Raw genomic sequence first — 15,176 nt, forward strand, 5'->3', positions numbered from 1 at the left:
GCCGCCGCCGCCGTCGCCCATCTGGCAGCTAGGGTTTAGATAGCCGAGAGAAAACTATGTGCTGAAATTGAAGGGATGGGCTGGAGGCTGGAGAGACATCAAGCGTTACGCGGATATCCGCGCATCTTAATCTCCGGATATTCGGCTCCGTATTCGTATTCGCCGGAAACTGCGTTACCATATTCGTATCTATATCCGGAGAAAAAATATCCGTATTCGTATCCATATTCGAACTATCCGAAAAAAATCCGCTCCGAACACTATCCGTATCCGTTTTTGACCGGAGCGGACGGAAACTATCCGCTCCGTTTTCACCCCTAATCACCAATGACAAACAACATGGATACAAATTAAAATAACATCCACCATCATCCGATTTAGTGACAAACAGCACGGAAAAATTAAAATCACACTAAAATCAACTTTCACAAATGAATCTTTTTCCATGGTGCTTACTGCCGATTTAGTGCCGGGGTTTGAGAGGAGAGAAAGGAGCAGAACTGGAGAGGTTCAGACCTTGTCTATGCATGAGGTACGGCCGCCACCGAAGCCCTACCTTATCCTTGTCGGGATGGGGAAGATCAAGGCACCGGTGTTTCTAATGAGGAGGCGCTTGTGGGAAGGATAGCAGGTACCGCTTCCTATGGGTCACGGGGAGGAGTAGGAGGAGGTGGCAGCGACGGCGGGGTGAGCGGGAAGAGTCGGCAGTGATGACATGGGAGAGGAGATGCCTGTGGTGAGGAAGAGGAAGGAGGGGAGGCTGCGACTTGGGAGAAATGGTGGAGCAGGCGGAGGCACTGAATTCGGCAACGACAGCTACACTGAGAAGGAGAAGGGGGTGACACTGAGCAGATGCGGCGTGAAGCAGCAAACACACGAGAATGCTTTTCTTTTCTAAGCTAGCGATGTGGAAGTACCTTTTTGCGAAAAGAAGTTTCTTGAAGAATTGTGAAGGTATATCTTACTAGTAAGAGTATCCGGTGGCTCATATCATCTATATGTGTAATCAGACGGTTTATGTTTATCGGATGACGTTGCGCAATAAATTTGTGAAAAATGACTCCTTTCACTTATTTAGATAAGGAACGATTAGAATTGTAGGATGATTGAGGTAAGATGGAAATAATTTTAAATAAGAAACGATTGATAGAACAATAGTACATTAGATGTGCACTTATTAGGACAAAAGTGCTAGAAATATAATTATACATATACAGAGGGAGTAAGCTGCAAACAGCGGTCGATTTAACCCAAATGTTTTTTCCTCACCCAATCAATAATCAAATTTTTTTATTGAGAACTAAAAAAATATAATAATCAATTTTTTTTGTGAGTTCTGAGATGCACTCGATAGTGCAGTAGCAAGGGTGTGTGATTTAAATCTCGAGGTCTTGTGTCCAATCCTCATCATGCTCACAATTTCTTCTTAAAAAATATTTGAAGATGCGTCTCTCCCTCCAAATCTCGTTTAGTGTTCACGAAAAAAAATTATTGTGAGGTCTACAAATTTTATCTCTGGGTTTAGTACATTAGGTATGTACTCCCTCTATTTTTTTTTGTTTACATAACTTTAGTAACCAACAAAAAAAAAATAGAGATAGTATTACAGGAGTGAGCTCGCACATGTGTACATCTCCATCGTGCACATAATAAAAGGTGGAAAGATTTGTGAGAAGTACATCTTGTCTGCATATCTTGGAGGCGCCAACGAAGATGACCGTCCGTGAGGACAAACCCTTGTCCTCTGCCCAGTGGTGTCCCCACGACCACGTACCCTTAGCCGACGAAACCTCCAGCTGCCAAATGCGAATTTCTACGTAAGATCTCTTTGCTTTTGATTGATTCAATACAGTTCATATACGGATCGGTTTATTCCATCATAAATCATTGGAGTGTAACTGATCAATACTACATATGTGGAGCTGTCTTTCTGTTTCATTTATTGTCGTCTTTCGATCCCTTCCTTCTTTCCTTTTAGTAATTAGCCTGGTCCCGAGCGAGACGAGCGACCGACCAACTGTTTGATCGTTTAGTAGCTTGTAGGCCCCTTTCGTTTCTGATCAAATGTATAGTCTATTTCGGTTTTTGCTATCACACTTTTCAAGCTGATGGTATGTTTGGCATGAAAATTATATATATATATATATATATATATATATATATATATATATATATATATATATATATATATATATATATATATATATATATATATATATATATATATATATATATATATATATATATATATATATATATATATATATATATATATATATATAGATGTTGCTCTAAAATATCAAATAACTTTTTTATAAGTTTATAGTAATTAAAACTTTATTAATCATCCGTTAAAAGTTTTCTAATTTTACGTGCCCCTGACAGCGCCGGGAGGAACGAATTTGCAATGATAACTCTTGATAAAATCCTGGCGAATCTGATGAAAAAAAGTATTATCGGATTTTATATCGGGAAATTTTGCTATAATGCGTTCGCGAAAAAATTTCGCTATAATCATAGCCCATAATGGCCCACTTACGTTCGGCCTATTATTGTCACTTCCAGGAAGTTGATTTGGGCTGGTTTAGGATTAGGCCATGATCCATGTTGAGGCTGAGCTTTCCCACTGGGCCCTTGTTTATTGAACACTTCAAAATGTTCATTTATTATCTCTACTTACAATAATTAGATATTTTAAGAATTTTTCATGTTAATCAGAGAAAAAAATCAATAAATTTGGGTTCCACCTTGCTTGGACCTTAACACAACATATTTTAGTTCCATCTCCTTTTACATTGATTGACAGCGTAATTCATAGCTCTTGAGAGCAAATGTGATGTGGTGAAATTCTATAATTGCATTAAGAGGTAGAGGTGGATAACGAGTCAGTTTGGCTCGTTTGAGTTTGTTATTTTAATGAGTTAGTTTGGTTCGGTTTGTTAAGGTTAACGAGCTAAAAACCTAGCCCATCTGAACTCGCGTGTTGGCTCATTAATGTATTTTTACCACCTTTATAATTTTAAATTGACTATTTTAACATATGTAAATTTAATAATAAACACTAACTAATGAAGAATTCATTAAACATAAATAGTTTAGGTGGAATTAAAAGACTAATCACTAGCTGAGAAAAGCTCTAATTATGTGAAGAAGATACGATGATCTCTAGTACTAATGAGCTAAACGAGTAGCTCATGAGCTAGCTTGTTAAGAGCTAAATACCTAGCTTGGCTTACTATGAGTTCAGATCTATCAAGACTATGAGTTTGGTTCGATCCGAGCCGAGTTCGCTACGAGCTGATCCGAGTCACGAGCTTAGAGCTTTTTTTTTCACCCGTATTAAAAGACAATGAGTGGATTCTTTGATTTAGCTCGTAGTTTTCCATAGCTGAGACTAACAACATATTCCAAGTGGTTTACATGGCGATGAGAGTTAATCATTGCACAATGCTGCAGGGGCTCTTGTCAGATCAAGATGTTTGATCTTGGACGCTAGATTTATTTTTTATCTGCTCCTATAACGGAAAAGATCAGAGAAGAGAAGCATCTTTCAACCAAAACGCCCTGCATTTCCTCCATATCAAACATATCGCGGCGGATGTCCCTGAATCGAAAATAACGTGACGCGATCAGTTTCCCTGTCCTCGCGCGCACGTTCGGCAATACGAGCTCGTAGCAGTCAATGCGAAAGCAAAAGACAAGAAAAATAATCGAACAGCGCATGTGCCCCAATTCAATAGCGGCGTTATGAACAGCCAGATCTCCAGCTCTATCCAGCTTTCAATTCCTCGTCTCCTTTTTTGAGTCCCCCACCCCACCCTCTGCAACTTGCTCTTCCCGCTAAAATACCGTACACTGTTTCACTTGTGTTCACTCCCAAGAAAGCAAGGGGACCGACGACCAACCAAGCCCGCCATTGTCTCGTCGCAATGGCGGCGTCGTCGTCCCCTCGCCGCCTTGGGTTCTTGGCCGCTCTCGTGTTCGCCGTCTCCGTCTCCGCCTCGGTCTCCTCTGTGTCCGGCGGAAGCGGGCCGATCACCACCAATGGCGGGAACTACACCAGGGTGTGCGACCCGGCGAGGTTCGCGGCGGCGGGGCTGGACATGGCCGGGTTCCCGTACTGCGACGCGTCGCTGCCGTACGCGGACCGGGTGCGGGACCTCGTGGGGCGGATGACGCTGGAGGAGAAGGTGGCCAACCTCGGCGACCGCGCGGGCGGCGCGCCGCGCGTGGGGCTGCCTCGGTACCTGTGGTGGGGGGAGGCGCTGCACGGCGTGTCCGACGTCGGCCCCGGCGGGACGTGGTTTGGCGACGCCGTGCCCGGCGCCACCAGCTTCCCGCTCGTCATCAACAGCGCCGCGTCGTTCAACGAGACGCTGTGGCGCGCCATCGGCGGCGTGGTGTCGACGGAGATCAGGGCCATGTACAACCTGGGCCACGCCGAGCTCACGTACTGGAGCCCCAACATCAATGTCGTCCGCGACCCGCGGTGGGGCCGCGCCAGCGAGACCCCCGGCGAGGACCCCTTCGTCGTCGGCCGGTACGCCGTCAACTTCGTCCGCGGAATGCAGGACATCGACGGCGCCACCACCGCCGCATCCGCCGCCGCCGCCACCGACGCGTTCTCCAGGCCCATCAAGGTGTCCAGCTGCTGCAAGCACTACGCCGCGTACGACGTCGACGCGTGGAACGGCACCGACCGGCTGACGTTCGACGCGCGCGTCCAGGAGCGCGACATGGTGGAGACGTTCGAGCGGCCGTTCGAGATGTGCATCCGGGACGGCGACGCCAGCTGCGTGATGTGCTCCTACAACCGCATCAACGGCGTCCCGGCCTGCGCCGACGCGCGCCTCCTCACGGAGACCGTCCGCCGCGACTGGCAGCTCCACGGCTACATCGTCTCCGACTGCGACTCCGTCCGCGTCATGGTCAGGGACGCCAAGTGGCTCGGCTACACCGGCGTCGAGGCCACCGCCGCCGCCATGAAGGCCGGCCTGGACCTCGACTGCGGCATGTTCTGGGAGGGCGTCCACGACTTCTTCACCACCTACGGCGTCGACGCCGTCCGGCAGGGGAAGCTCAAGGAGTCCGCCGTGGACAACGCGCTGACCAACCTCTACCTCACACTCATGAGGCTCGGCTTCTTCGACGGCATCCCGGAGCTCGAGTCCCTCGGCGCCGCCGACGTCTGCACCGAGGAGCACAAGGAGCTCGCCGCCGACGCCGCCAGGCAGGGGATGGTGCTCCTCAAGAACGACGCCGCGCTGCTCCCGTTGTCGCCGGAGAAGGTCAATTCGGTGGCACTGTTCGGGCAGCTGCAACACATCAATGCCACCGACGTCATGCTTGGAGACTACAGAGGTAAGCCTTGCAGGGTGGTGACGCCGTACGACGGCGTACGGAAGGTGGTCAGCTCGACGTCGGTGCACGCATGCGACAAGGGATCGTGCGACACGGCGGCCGCGGCGGCGAAGACGGTGGACGCGACCATCGTCGTCGCCGGCCTGAACATGAGCGTGGAGAGGGAGAGCAACGACAGGGAAGACCTCCTCCTGCCGTGGAGCCAGGCCAGCTGGATCAACGCCGTCGCCGAGGCCTCGCCGTCGCCGATCGTCCTGGTGATCATGTCCGCCGGCGGCGTCGACGTCTCCTTCGCCCAGGACAACCCCAAGATCGGCGCCGTCGTCTGGGCCGGCTACCCCGGCGAGGAAGGCGGCACGGCCATCGCCGACGTGCTCTTCGGAAAATACAATCCAGGTACAGAATCGAGTGTACATGTAGATTAATTCTCTGTTCTTCAATGCATTTTTCTGAAACATTTTTGTTTTGTAGGAGGAAGATTGCCGCTGACGTGGTACAAGAACGAGTACGTGAGCAAGATCCCGATGACGTCCATGGCGCTGCGGCCGGACGCCGAGCACGGCTACCCCGGCCGGACCTACAAGTTCTACGGCGGCGCCGACGTGCTCTACCCGTTCGGCCACGGCCTCAGCTACACCAACTTCACCTACGCGTCGGCCACCGCCGCCGCCCCGGTCACGGTCAAGGTCGGCGCGTGGGAGTACTGCAAGCAGCTCACCTACAAGGCCGGGGTGTCCTCGCCGCCGGCGTGCCCGGCCGTGAACGTGGCCAGCCACGCGTGCCAGGAGGAGGTCAGCTTCGCCGTCACGGTGGCCAACACGGGCGGCAGGGACGGCACCCACGTCGTGCCGATGTACACGGCGCCGCCGGCGGAGGTGGACGGCGCGCCGCGGAAGCAGCTGGTGGCGTTCCGGCGGGTGCGGGTGGCCGCGGGCGCCGCCGTCGAGGTGGCCTTCGCGCTCAACGTGTGCAAGGCGTTCGCGATCGTCGAGGAGACGGCGTACACCGTCGTGCCGTCGGGAGTCAGCAGGGTCCTCGTCGGAGACGACGCGCTGTCGCTGTCCTTCCCTGTTCAGATCGACCTGCAGGCGGCAGCATAGCAGCATAGGTTCTCTGCAATTCTTGGAGTTCGTTGGATTCTTTTGCTGGGGTGGTAAAAGGTAAAAAAAAAATCGAAGCAAGTGTAATTAGTTTACACCACGCTATAGATGAAACTTTTACAAAGCACATTGCATCATTGGGAATTAATTGGAACAGGAATTTTCATTTTTAGTTTTGCTCAATGTATTACTGTGATGGCATGTTATTCAGCAATGTTACACTTTTTTTTTCAATAATGGAAATCAATCATTAGCAGTGTTACACTTGTAGCATTAAGAACTAATAGTATCAGTATGCTGTATGCATAAAGGAAGAATTAATAGGACACATGATTGGCCAAAGTTATGTAAAAGGAGAATCCAAACATTATCTGACACAATGACATAAAAACAGGTTAGACACAGATGGCCTGTGATGTGCGGCCATAACTTTCACGCCGCTCACTCACGTGACACTGATTGGCCAGTGGTTTGGCAGCAACCTTGAATGCTGCCAAAGTCTGAGATTCCGCCACAGTTCAGCACCGACGCAACCTATTCTCTCGTTTATTATGTGGGCCTGGTCAGTGGGCCTAATTTTGTGGCCCAATGTATCTGACTGTCCCTACTCCTTAGAGGGAGAAGTTCGTTTTAGGTCCCTCATATATATGGGTCGAGTTTTGATCGTGTCGCTCAACCACAAAACCAGATACAACATATTCCTCATCTTTATAAAACCAGTGTAAATACCACCTTGGACTACATTTACACATAGGGGCTCATGCCAATGGAGCACATAATACTACATTAGCCAAAACATGCCTCAATACCTCCTTGGAACTATATTACACATGTTTTAGAAGATGAGGGATGCCTAATATCTGGTTTCACGGTTGAGAGATAGGATTAAAACCCGACCCTTACACATGTGAGATGTGAAGTGGAATTTATCCAATGCAAGACATGCATGTAGGGAAAATATGTAATGCAAACCTAGAAATTACCATTCGATACAAAATTAAACATCTGCACGTTACCATGAATAAAGCTTTTACTCCTAAATTTAATCATGAGTATGAGTTTACTCAAGATGACATGGACAAATATCATATGTCTATATTTTATCCAATAATAATTTCCACATTTATACTACATTATATAGGTTTACATTATATATTTTCCCATGAAAGTATGCAACCATCACTACACTGGACCTAGTCATCTGTGACAGGCTCTAACCCTCACCTTTGATGGATTTAGTCTTGGTCACTGATGACTGCACCTCATCTCAAACGGGTGAAAGCCCGTCAATGATGATTGACACCTCTGATGGACCGAATAAAATAACCCGTCACTGTGACGAGTGGATCTTTTCAGCCTGTTAAAGGTGATAAACACCTCCGACAGGTTTCAACTCACCACCCGTCACAGGTGTGGAAAAGCAACCAAAAAAAAATCAAAAGCCCTCAGCCTCTAGCTCTCAGCTCTCAGGCCTCAGCAGCCCACAAGCCATATCTCATGACATGAAGAACATCTCAAAATCTCTCTTGACACAATAACTTTGCATTTTATTGACAGATATGTTGACACATGAAGCACATCCACACAAGTACTATACATCACAAATCCACACAACTTTGAGTAATAAACTATAAATCTACACAAGCAACTGAGAGTATAACCCAATCTGAAATTTGGCAATGAAAATTTGCACAACCTACAAGAGTTGGAAATGGCGGCGGCATTAGCGGGTGGAGGAGATGGTGGACGACGCCGGCTGTCGGGGGTAGAGGCCGCAGGATCCGACGGTTGGCGGTGCGGTGGAGGCGGCCGCTGCCGGATCTAGCAGGCGGCGGTGGGGTGGTGGAGGAGGAGGCAACCGGCGGTGGAGAGGCGCTGGATCCAATGGTTGGCGGTGCGGTGGAGGCGGCAGCCGCCGGATCTAGCATGCGGCGGTGGGGTGGCGGAGGAGGAGGCGACCGACGGTGGAGAGGTGCCGGATCCGACGGTTGGCGGTGCGGTGGAGGCGGCAGCCGCCGGATCTGGCAGGCGGCGGTGGGGTGGCGGAGGAGGAGGGGACCGGCGGTGGAGAGGCGCCCAACCATGCGGTGGAGGCGGCAGCCGCCGGATCTGGCAGGCGGCAATGGGGTGGCGGAGGAGGAGGGGACCGGCGGTGGAGAGGCGCCGGATCTGCGGTGGGGAGAGGCCGCAGTGGAGGCGGCTACCGCCGGATCTAGCAGGCGGCGGTGGGGTGGCGGAGGAGGAGTTGACCGACGGTCGGAAGGTGGCCGGGGGAGGCGGCGCCGGCCGGTGGAGGAGGAAGCAGATGCCGCTGCCGAACCCGGTGCTCGGCGCGTGTATTGAGAGAAGTCTGTGGAGAGAGAGAGGGAGAGAGAGTGGAGAAGTAGAGAAGAATAGAGAGAAGTGGAGAAGCTGGCCTTATCTCCTGGGAGAAGAAATATATCGGGTATATATATAGTAACACAACTCACTCAAATGGGTTAGGGCTTCAACCCGTTTGAGGTGAGTAAACCTCACCTCTGACGGGCCATCCGGTTGCGACCCGTCACAGGTAGCTAGTCACCTGTGACGGGTTGAAAATGGAACCCGTCAGAGGTGAGGTAAGCCTCACCTTTGACGGTTTTCACTTCCGGCCCGTCACAGGTGACTAGGTCGAAACCGGATGGCTCACTGAAGACGGCATCCGGTAGGACCCGTCAAAGGTGATCTTCATCACTGACCAACAGTACTTATGCCCGTCACAAATATGCTGTCAAAGGTGTGAGGATCTGGCGTAATGCATCCATCTACATATCTACATATCTATCTGTCGATTTATTCAATAAATCTATCTGTATGTCTATCTATCTTCTACTCCTATCTATTTATTCTATAACAATTAATAGATGTCATTAAATGATCTTAAAACACTAGTAGGATGCCATCTCTAATGAATTAAAAAATCAGAAACAAAATCTTAGAAAATAAAAGCAAAACATCTAACATTTGATTCTCGCTTGAATTGACTGACCCAAAATGATATTTTCATATTAAAAAAATCTTGCAATATTTTAGTGGAGAATCCTAATATCTATGAATAAAATGAAATGAACTGGTTTTCATCTTCACGTAGATTGCGTTGTCATGCAGGTCATTTTTTTTAGAACATGGTAAATTCATTCCCTCCTCAATTGACCAGCAACGGTCACCAGGAAATGTGGCAGTTCGTGTGAAAATATGGAGCGTACAACCAATGGGGTGTGGCAAAACAGGATGTACATTATCAAAGTAGAGAGAGGAGTAATAAGAGATAAATATAAGCTAGATGTCTCCAAAGATAGCATGATCTTCATGATCAAATGAATAATTTAAGAGTAACAGTATTTACTACTTTGTTTTACATGAAACGGAAACGCCTGTACTGGCTTTTCACTCAGCTGCACTACTACTATCTACAAAGTACGCGTACGCTCCATCTATATAGTATACATTAACACATGTTCTCTGCTCAGCCTGTGCCTCTACACCCCCAATCTTTCTCTCCCAAGAACAATTCTTGTGTGTTGCCATAGCATTGGTAACCACAAGTACACAAGAACTGTTGAACATTTGGGAGAGAAAGAGAGGGTGTACGTACTTACCCGATAGCTAGACATGGAAGCTAGTACTTTGAGTACCTACTTGCCTCTCCTTGCCATGGTGCTGGTGCAACTGGGGCTTGCTGGTTTGAATGTGATGTCCAAGCTGACCATGGCCTCGGGCATGAGCCCCTATGTTCTCCTCGCCTACCGGAATTTCATCGCAGCCGCCTTCCTCGCTCCCATAGCATTCCTTGTTGAAAGGTACATTCATGACAATTGAAGTTTTCAATTTTTCTTTTTTGAAATTATACGGCAGACGCAGACGCACACACACCACTGTATACACAACACCACACTCACACCCCCACGACGAATGCATCTCCTAACACATGCTCTAAGAGATGTAAAACAGCGACATATCCGTGATTTGACTAAAGTCTTGTTGAAAATCCACCTTCATGTGCGTAATATTCGTGAACACCAGGATTTAAACTCTGGTGGGTGGAGTTATGCAACCACGGCTCCACCACCATATCAGTGGTGCTTCCCCAAGTTTTCAATTTTCATTAGCTTAAACATTTTTCTCCCCCGTCCGAAATATAAAGGATTTTTTTTAGAGATGTAACACATCATAATACTACGAATTTGGACAAACCCCCTATCCAGATTCGTAGTATTAGAATGTGTCACATCCCTCCGAAATTCCTTATATTAAAAGACGGATGGAGTATTACTCTTGATATATAAAGGATTTTGAAGGGATGTGACACATCCTAATACTACGAATCTGGACAGATTCCTATCCATATTCGTAGTATAATTATGATGTGTAATATCCTTCCAAAATTTCTTATATTAAGAGATGGAGGAAGTATTACTCTTGATATATTGGTGTAATTGATACAATATATACTTCCCTACTATCATAGCATAGTGGAGATGTCAACTCTCAGACTTGCCACTCCATAAGGAGTGGAACGTAAATAAGACACTGATATATGGGCTAGGATCCCTATGTATATCGTTAGTGCCACTTTTGAGTGGCCACTATGATTCATTTTGCTAGTTTATTTCCTTCTGTTGTGGTATTCAATACATTTTTGTCTTTTTTACTTCCAGTCTTCCACCGACATATACTAGCTTTTATAAATTTATATTTTGCAAGTATTTAAGTAAAATGATCTATCCTGTAATCTTCATGTATCCAAAATGTTATTTTTTAACACAAAATTTGAATGTTACATAGATTCTAAACCTGGTGATGTAGTCTTCAGATATATCCAACTTTAATATTCAAAGTGAAACGAAATCATTACATATAATTACTTAATATTGTCATTTACCTGTATAAGTCCACTTTCATATATGATGTATGCAATTCCACTGATTATCTAAATGACCTATATCTGTATAATGATGTATTCAATTCCACTCATTTACCTGTATATCTTTCAATGTACAACCAAAACCATGTTGACTTTTAATGCCATTAATTCAAAGTGGTAAACTGAGTTTCTTGTGTGATTGCAGGAAAACTTGGAGGGCAATTAGTAAGAAGATATTATTCCAGATATTCATATGCTCCAGCATTGGGTGACTATTTCATTTTATGTACTTCAATGAAGTTATTTGATCCAGTTCCCCTTCCTTGGATAATAGTAGCATTAACTAATCAGAAGGATGCTATGTAATTCCATAATTTTAAAGATTGAGTTAACTGGGGCTTATACCAAATTTTAACCACTGCTCCTAAGTTACACACACACACACACACACACACACAATTGAACCATAGCGAAAAACAATATATATGAAAAAGATATTCTTCCACTACTCCGATTAAGATGAAATAAATTTAGCACACATGTATGCTCCCTTCAATTCCAAATGTAGATTGTTTTTGTCTTGTGAAAAAAGAATTAAAAAAGACTCCGAATTCAAATAAATTTGTTCTCCTTTATATTATATTTATGCTGCATTATAAAGATGAATCATTATTTGTGTGATAAATATTATTTATTAGCAAGGAAAATATGAGGTAAAAGATAAAAAGGTGCATACAATAGTTCTTAAATGACTTACATTCAGTAAACAGCTGAAAAATATAGAGAACTGTAACGGTATTTGGACCGGGATGGTGTACTTGTGTATAGTTTTATGTGACAAAATTGCACAGTTGGGATTTCGATTTACTGGAATGGAATTGTTTTTTTTTTACTGGAATGGATCTGTTGACTAGCATAATTAACTAGAAATATTTTTGGGTTTTACTCCAAATGGCGTTTCAACCAACCATCATTGTATCCACAAATAAGTTCACTAGTATATAATTATAAAAAGTACTGGCCAAATTATAAGTGTGTATGAAAGAGAATGGATGCAAATTGTTAGTAGAAACTAGAGTCATTAAGTTTTATTCTAATTTTGGCTGGAATTTTAGATAGAGGATATATAGATTGAAGTTTTTTTTTCAGATTATTAATCTGATTATTTACTCTACGGTTTGAAAACTATATTTTCTCAAAAAATATCTATTATTTTTTGTTTAAATAATTTGTTTTAAGCTATTTATTAATAACAGTCCGCTCAATAATTTATTTCAAACCGAGCTACAAGCTATTGGGTTAAGGTTTCTTCGACAAGGCAGATTGCCTATGCTTTTTCGCAGCGCACAAAACAAGAACATCACAATTAATTGAGTATTAACTATCACAAACTTAAACAAATCAGTTTATTTAATTTCCTCAAAACACACTGTCTAGCAATTTGAGAAACGTCCTAACGAAATATAAATATAAGAAAGTTGCTCTTTCAAATTGCTAAAATGAACTCAACCGAAGTGTTCCTGTATATTTTGACTGTCTACACCTATTTTAAGTCAGTCGACACGTACGTCCATTCTCTACTCCAAAATAATATCAAAACATATAATGTCCCTTGGCAGAGCAACACTCAATCAGGTGCTCTACTTCGTGGGCCTCAAGTACAGCAGCCCGACGGTGGCGTCGGCGCTGAACAACACCCTCCCGGCGGTGACCTTCCTCCTGGCGGCGCTGCTGAAGATGGAGCCCGTCGCCGGCCGCGCCGGCCGGGCCAAGGTGGCCGGAACCGCCCTGTGCGTGGCCGGATCCATGCTCATGACGTTCTACCGGGGCCCCCTCGTCAGGACCCTGGCGTCCCCCGTCCACTGGCCCTACGTCCAGGGCACCATGGCCGCCGAGGCCGCCGCGCACGCCGGCGGCCACGCCGTCGTCCTCGGCGCCGTCCTCGTCATCGGCTCCAACGTCGCGTGGGCCATCTGGTTCATCATCCAGGTACAAACAACTTAATTTGATGATCATGCGGCGGGAAATGGTGAATGGATTTTAATTCGTGGTGTTCGCAGAAGAATCTGTCCAAGAGCTTCGCTTGCCCGTACACGAGCACGGCGCTGATGGCGTTGATCGCCAGCGTGCAGTGCGCCGCCATCGCGGGGGCGGCGGAGCGGAGGTTCTCGGCGTGGGAGCTCGGCCTTGACATCAGGCTCGTCGGCGCGCTCTACGCGGTAATATTAAACTATGCAGAGTCAGTCAGTACGTCCTAGCACGACATGAGAGGGAACTGATCGAACACCTGTGTATATATAAATGGGCAGGGGATCGTGGCGTCGGGGATGGTGTGCACGGTGATGTCGTGGTGCATCCAGGAGCGCGGGCCGGTGTTCGTGTCCATGTTCAGCCCGCTGATGCTCATCGTCGTCGCCGTCGTCGGCTGGGGCATCCTCGGCGAGAAGATACACGTCGGGAGGTAGGCGCGTGCGCGGTCGATCATGATTGATCATCGTTGTGTTCTTGATGAACAGATTACTCTGTAATTACATGTCGATTGTTTGCTCACAACTCTGTTGTAATCCTTGCTTATTGTGGCGGCGTGGTGCGTGTGCAGTGTTATCGGCGCCGTGATCATTGTCGTGGGGCTGTACACCGTGCTCTGGGGCAAGGGGAGGGACTTGGACGGCGCCGCCGTCGCCATTGCCAGCTTGCCCGGCGACGAGGAGATGAACGGCGTCGTTGGCGCGGACGACACGACAGGACGAGCCCCGCCCGTCGGACAGACGCGGCATGACAGCTGTCAGCGGAAAGTAGCAGCATAGGAGTAGGTGTTTCCATCTTGTTGCGTGTATGCTTTATGGCAAAAAATTAACAGACAGATACAAATTGTCATGAATAGTACCACCTTCGTCGCTTTGATTTTCCTCCTATTTAAAACTTTTTTAAGTTTTATTTTATAGAAAATTATAGCAATTATGTCAATTCATGATGAAATAAAAAAATTCATGCACACAAGCAATTGCGCGGCTAGCACCCTGTACAAAATTATATTTTCTTACATATGATTTTCTTTAAGAATTATTAAATAGTTATATGGTTATGTCATGATTTTTAAAGATCAAATCTTAATTATCAATATCTAGGTTTTAATTTTATAGTTTTTAAAAGTCACACCAACTGTCATCTCCTTTATTTGCTCGCCAATCTACCAAGGCTTTTATTCATGCTTCTTGAAACCTTTAAATTTTCGATCATGTAGTTTTTCCAGTTCATTATATCGTTAGGTTCAGGCTTTATAATTGTTGAAGTCCCATCAAAGTCGGGTTCCCGTTTTATAGTTTAAGAAGTCTCATCACAACTCGGTATTGTATTCCTGTACGGTCCACTCGCTATCCTCCTGTTTAGTGTTATTGGGATTACAAAAATTGATGATTATCGTTAGTTTTTTTTTTACTATCTAGAAGTCCCGTCAACCATCATAGCATGCTCCTTTCATGGCTGTCACACCCCAATCTGATACCGCCGTACAACGGCACCTGACAGGAGCGTGTCGTAGGGAAAACGGCGCGAACCGCTTCCTACGAAACCGTGATCTCGGTACCAGTCCCAGGACATAGTGCTAGTACCCACGGTGACAAATATGAATCATAGCAATCCTTAAAATAAATAGAGGACTTATTTACCTTAACTTAGGTTGCAGCTCAGACAGCCCGAGAATACAACCGACGACGCGGACGAGGAAACACCAACAGCAGCAGCAGCAGCGGAACCAACGGTCTAACACCCAACACCACAGGTGACGGCTGGGAACCAGGACGAAACCCTAATCTTCACTTCACTTTATC

General features: G+C 46.3%; 2 protein-coding genes across 3 annotated transcripts; both read left to right on the plus strand.

Annotated features, from left to right (window-relative positions):
* The first annotated feature begins 3,785 nt into the window (after positions 1-3,785).
* On the plus strand, positions 3,786-6,723 carry LOC4326722 (probable beta-D-xylosidase 2). Its single transcript, XM_015774527.3, has 2 exons — positions 3,786-5,757; positions 5,833-6,723. Exons 1-2 carry the CDS (start codon positions 3,930-3,932, stop codon positions 6,459-6,461), a joined length of 2,457 nt encoding a protein of 818 aa, XP_015630013.1. The 5' UTR covers positions 3,786-3,929; the 3' UTR covers positions 6,462-6,723.
* Positions 6,724-12,942: 6,219 nt separating this feature from the next.
* LOC9271373 (WAT1-related protein At1g09380) lies at positions 12,943-14,247 on the plus strand. Of its 2 annotated transcripts, XM_026022548.2 has the most exons (4): positions 12,943-13,335; positions 13,407-13,565; positions 13,656-13,807; positions 13,946-14,247. In XM_026022548.2, exons 1-4 carry the CDS (start codon positions 12,952-12,954, stop codon positions 14,151-14,153), a joined length of 903 nt encoding a protein of 300 aa, XP_025878333.1. In that variant the 5' UTR covers positions 12,943-12,951; the 3' UTR covers positions 14,154-14,247. The 2 variants fall into 2 exon arrangements, with proteins under 2 accessions (XP_025878333.1, XP_066162084.1); XM_066305987.1 differs by lacking the exon at positions 13,946-14,247 and having other exon boundaries at positions 13,656-13,811.
* The last annotated feature ends 929 nt before the right edge of the window (positions 14,248-15,176 follow it).

The sequence above is a fragment of the Oryza sativa genome, chromosome 1, assembly GCF_034140825.1.
Source record: "Oryza sativa Japonica Group chromosome 1, ASM3414082v1".
NCBI lineage: Eukaryota > Viridiplantae > Streptophyta > Magnoliopsida > Poales > Poaceae > Oryza > Oryza sativa.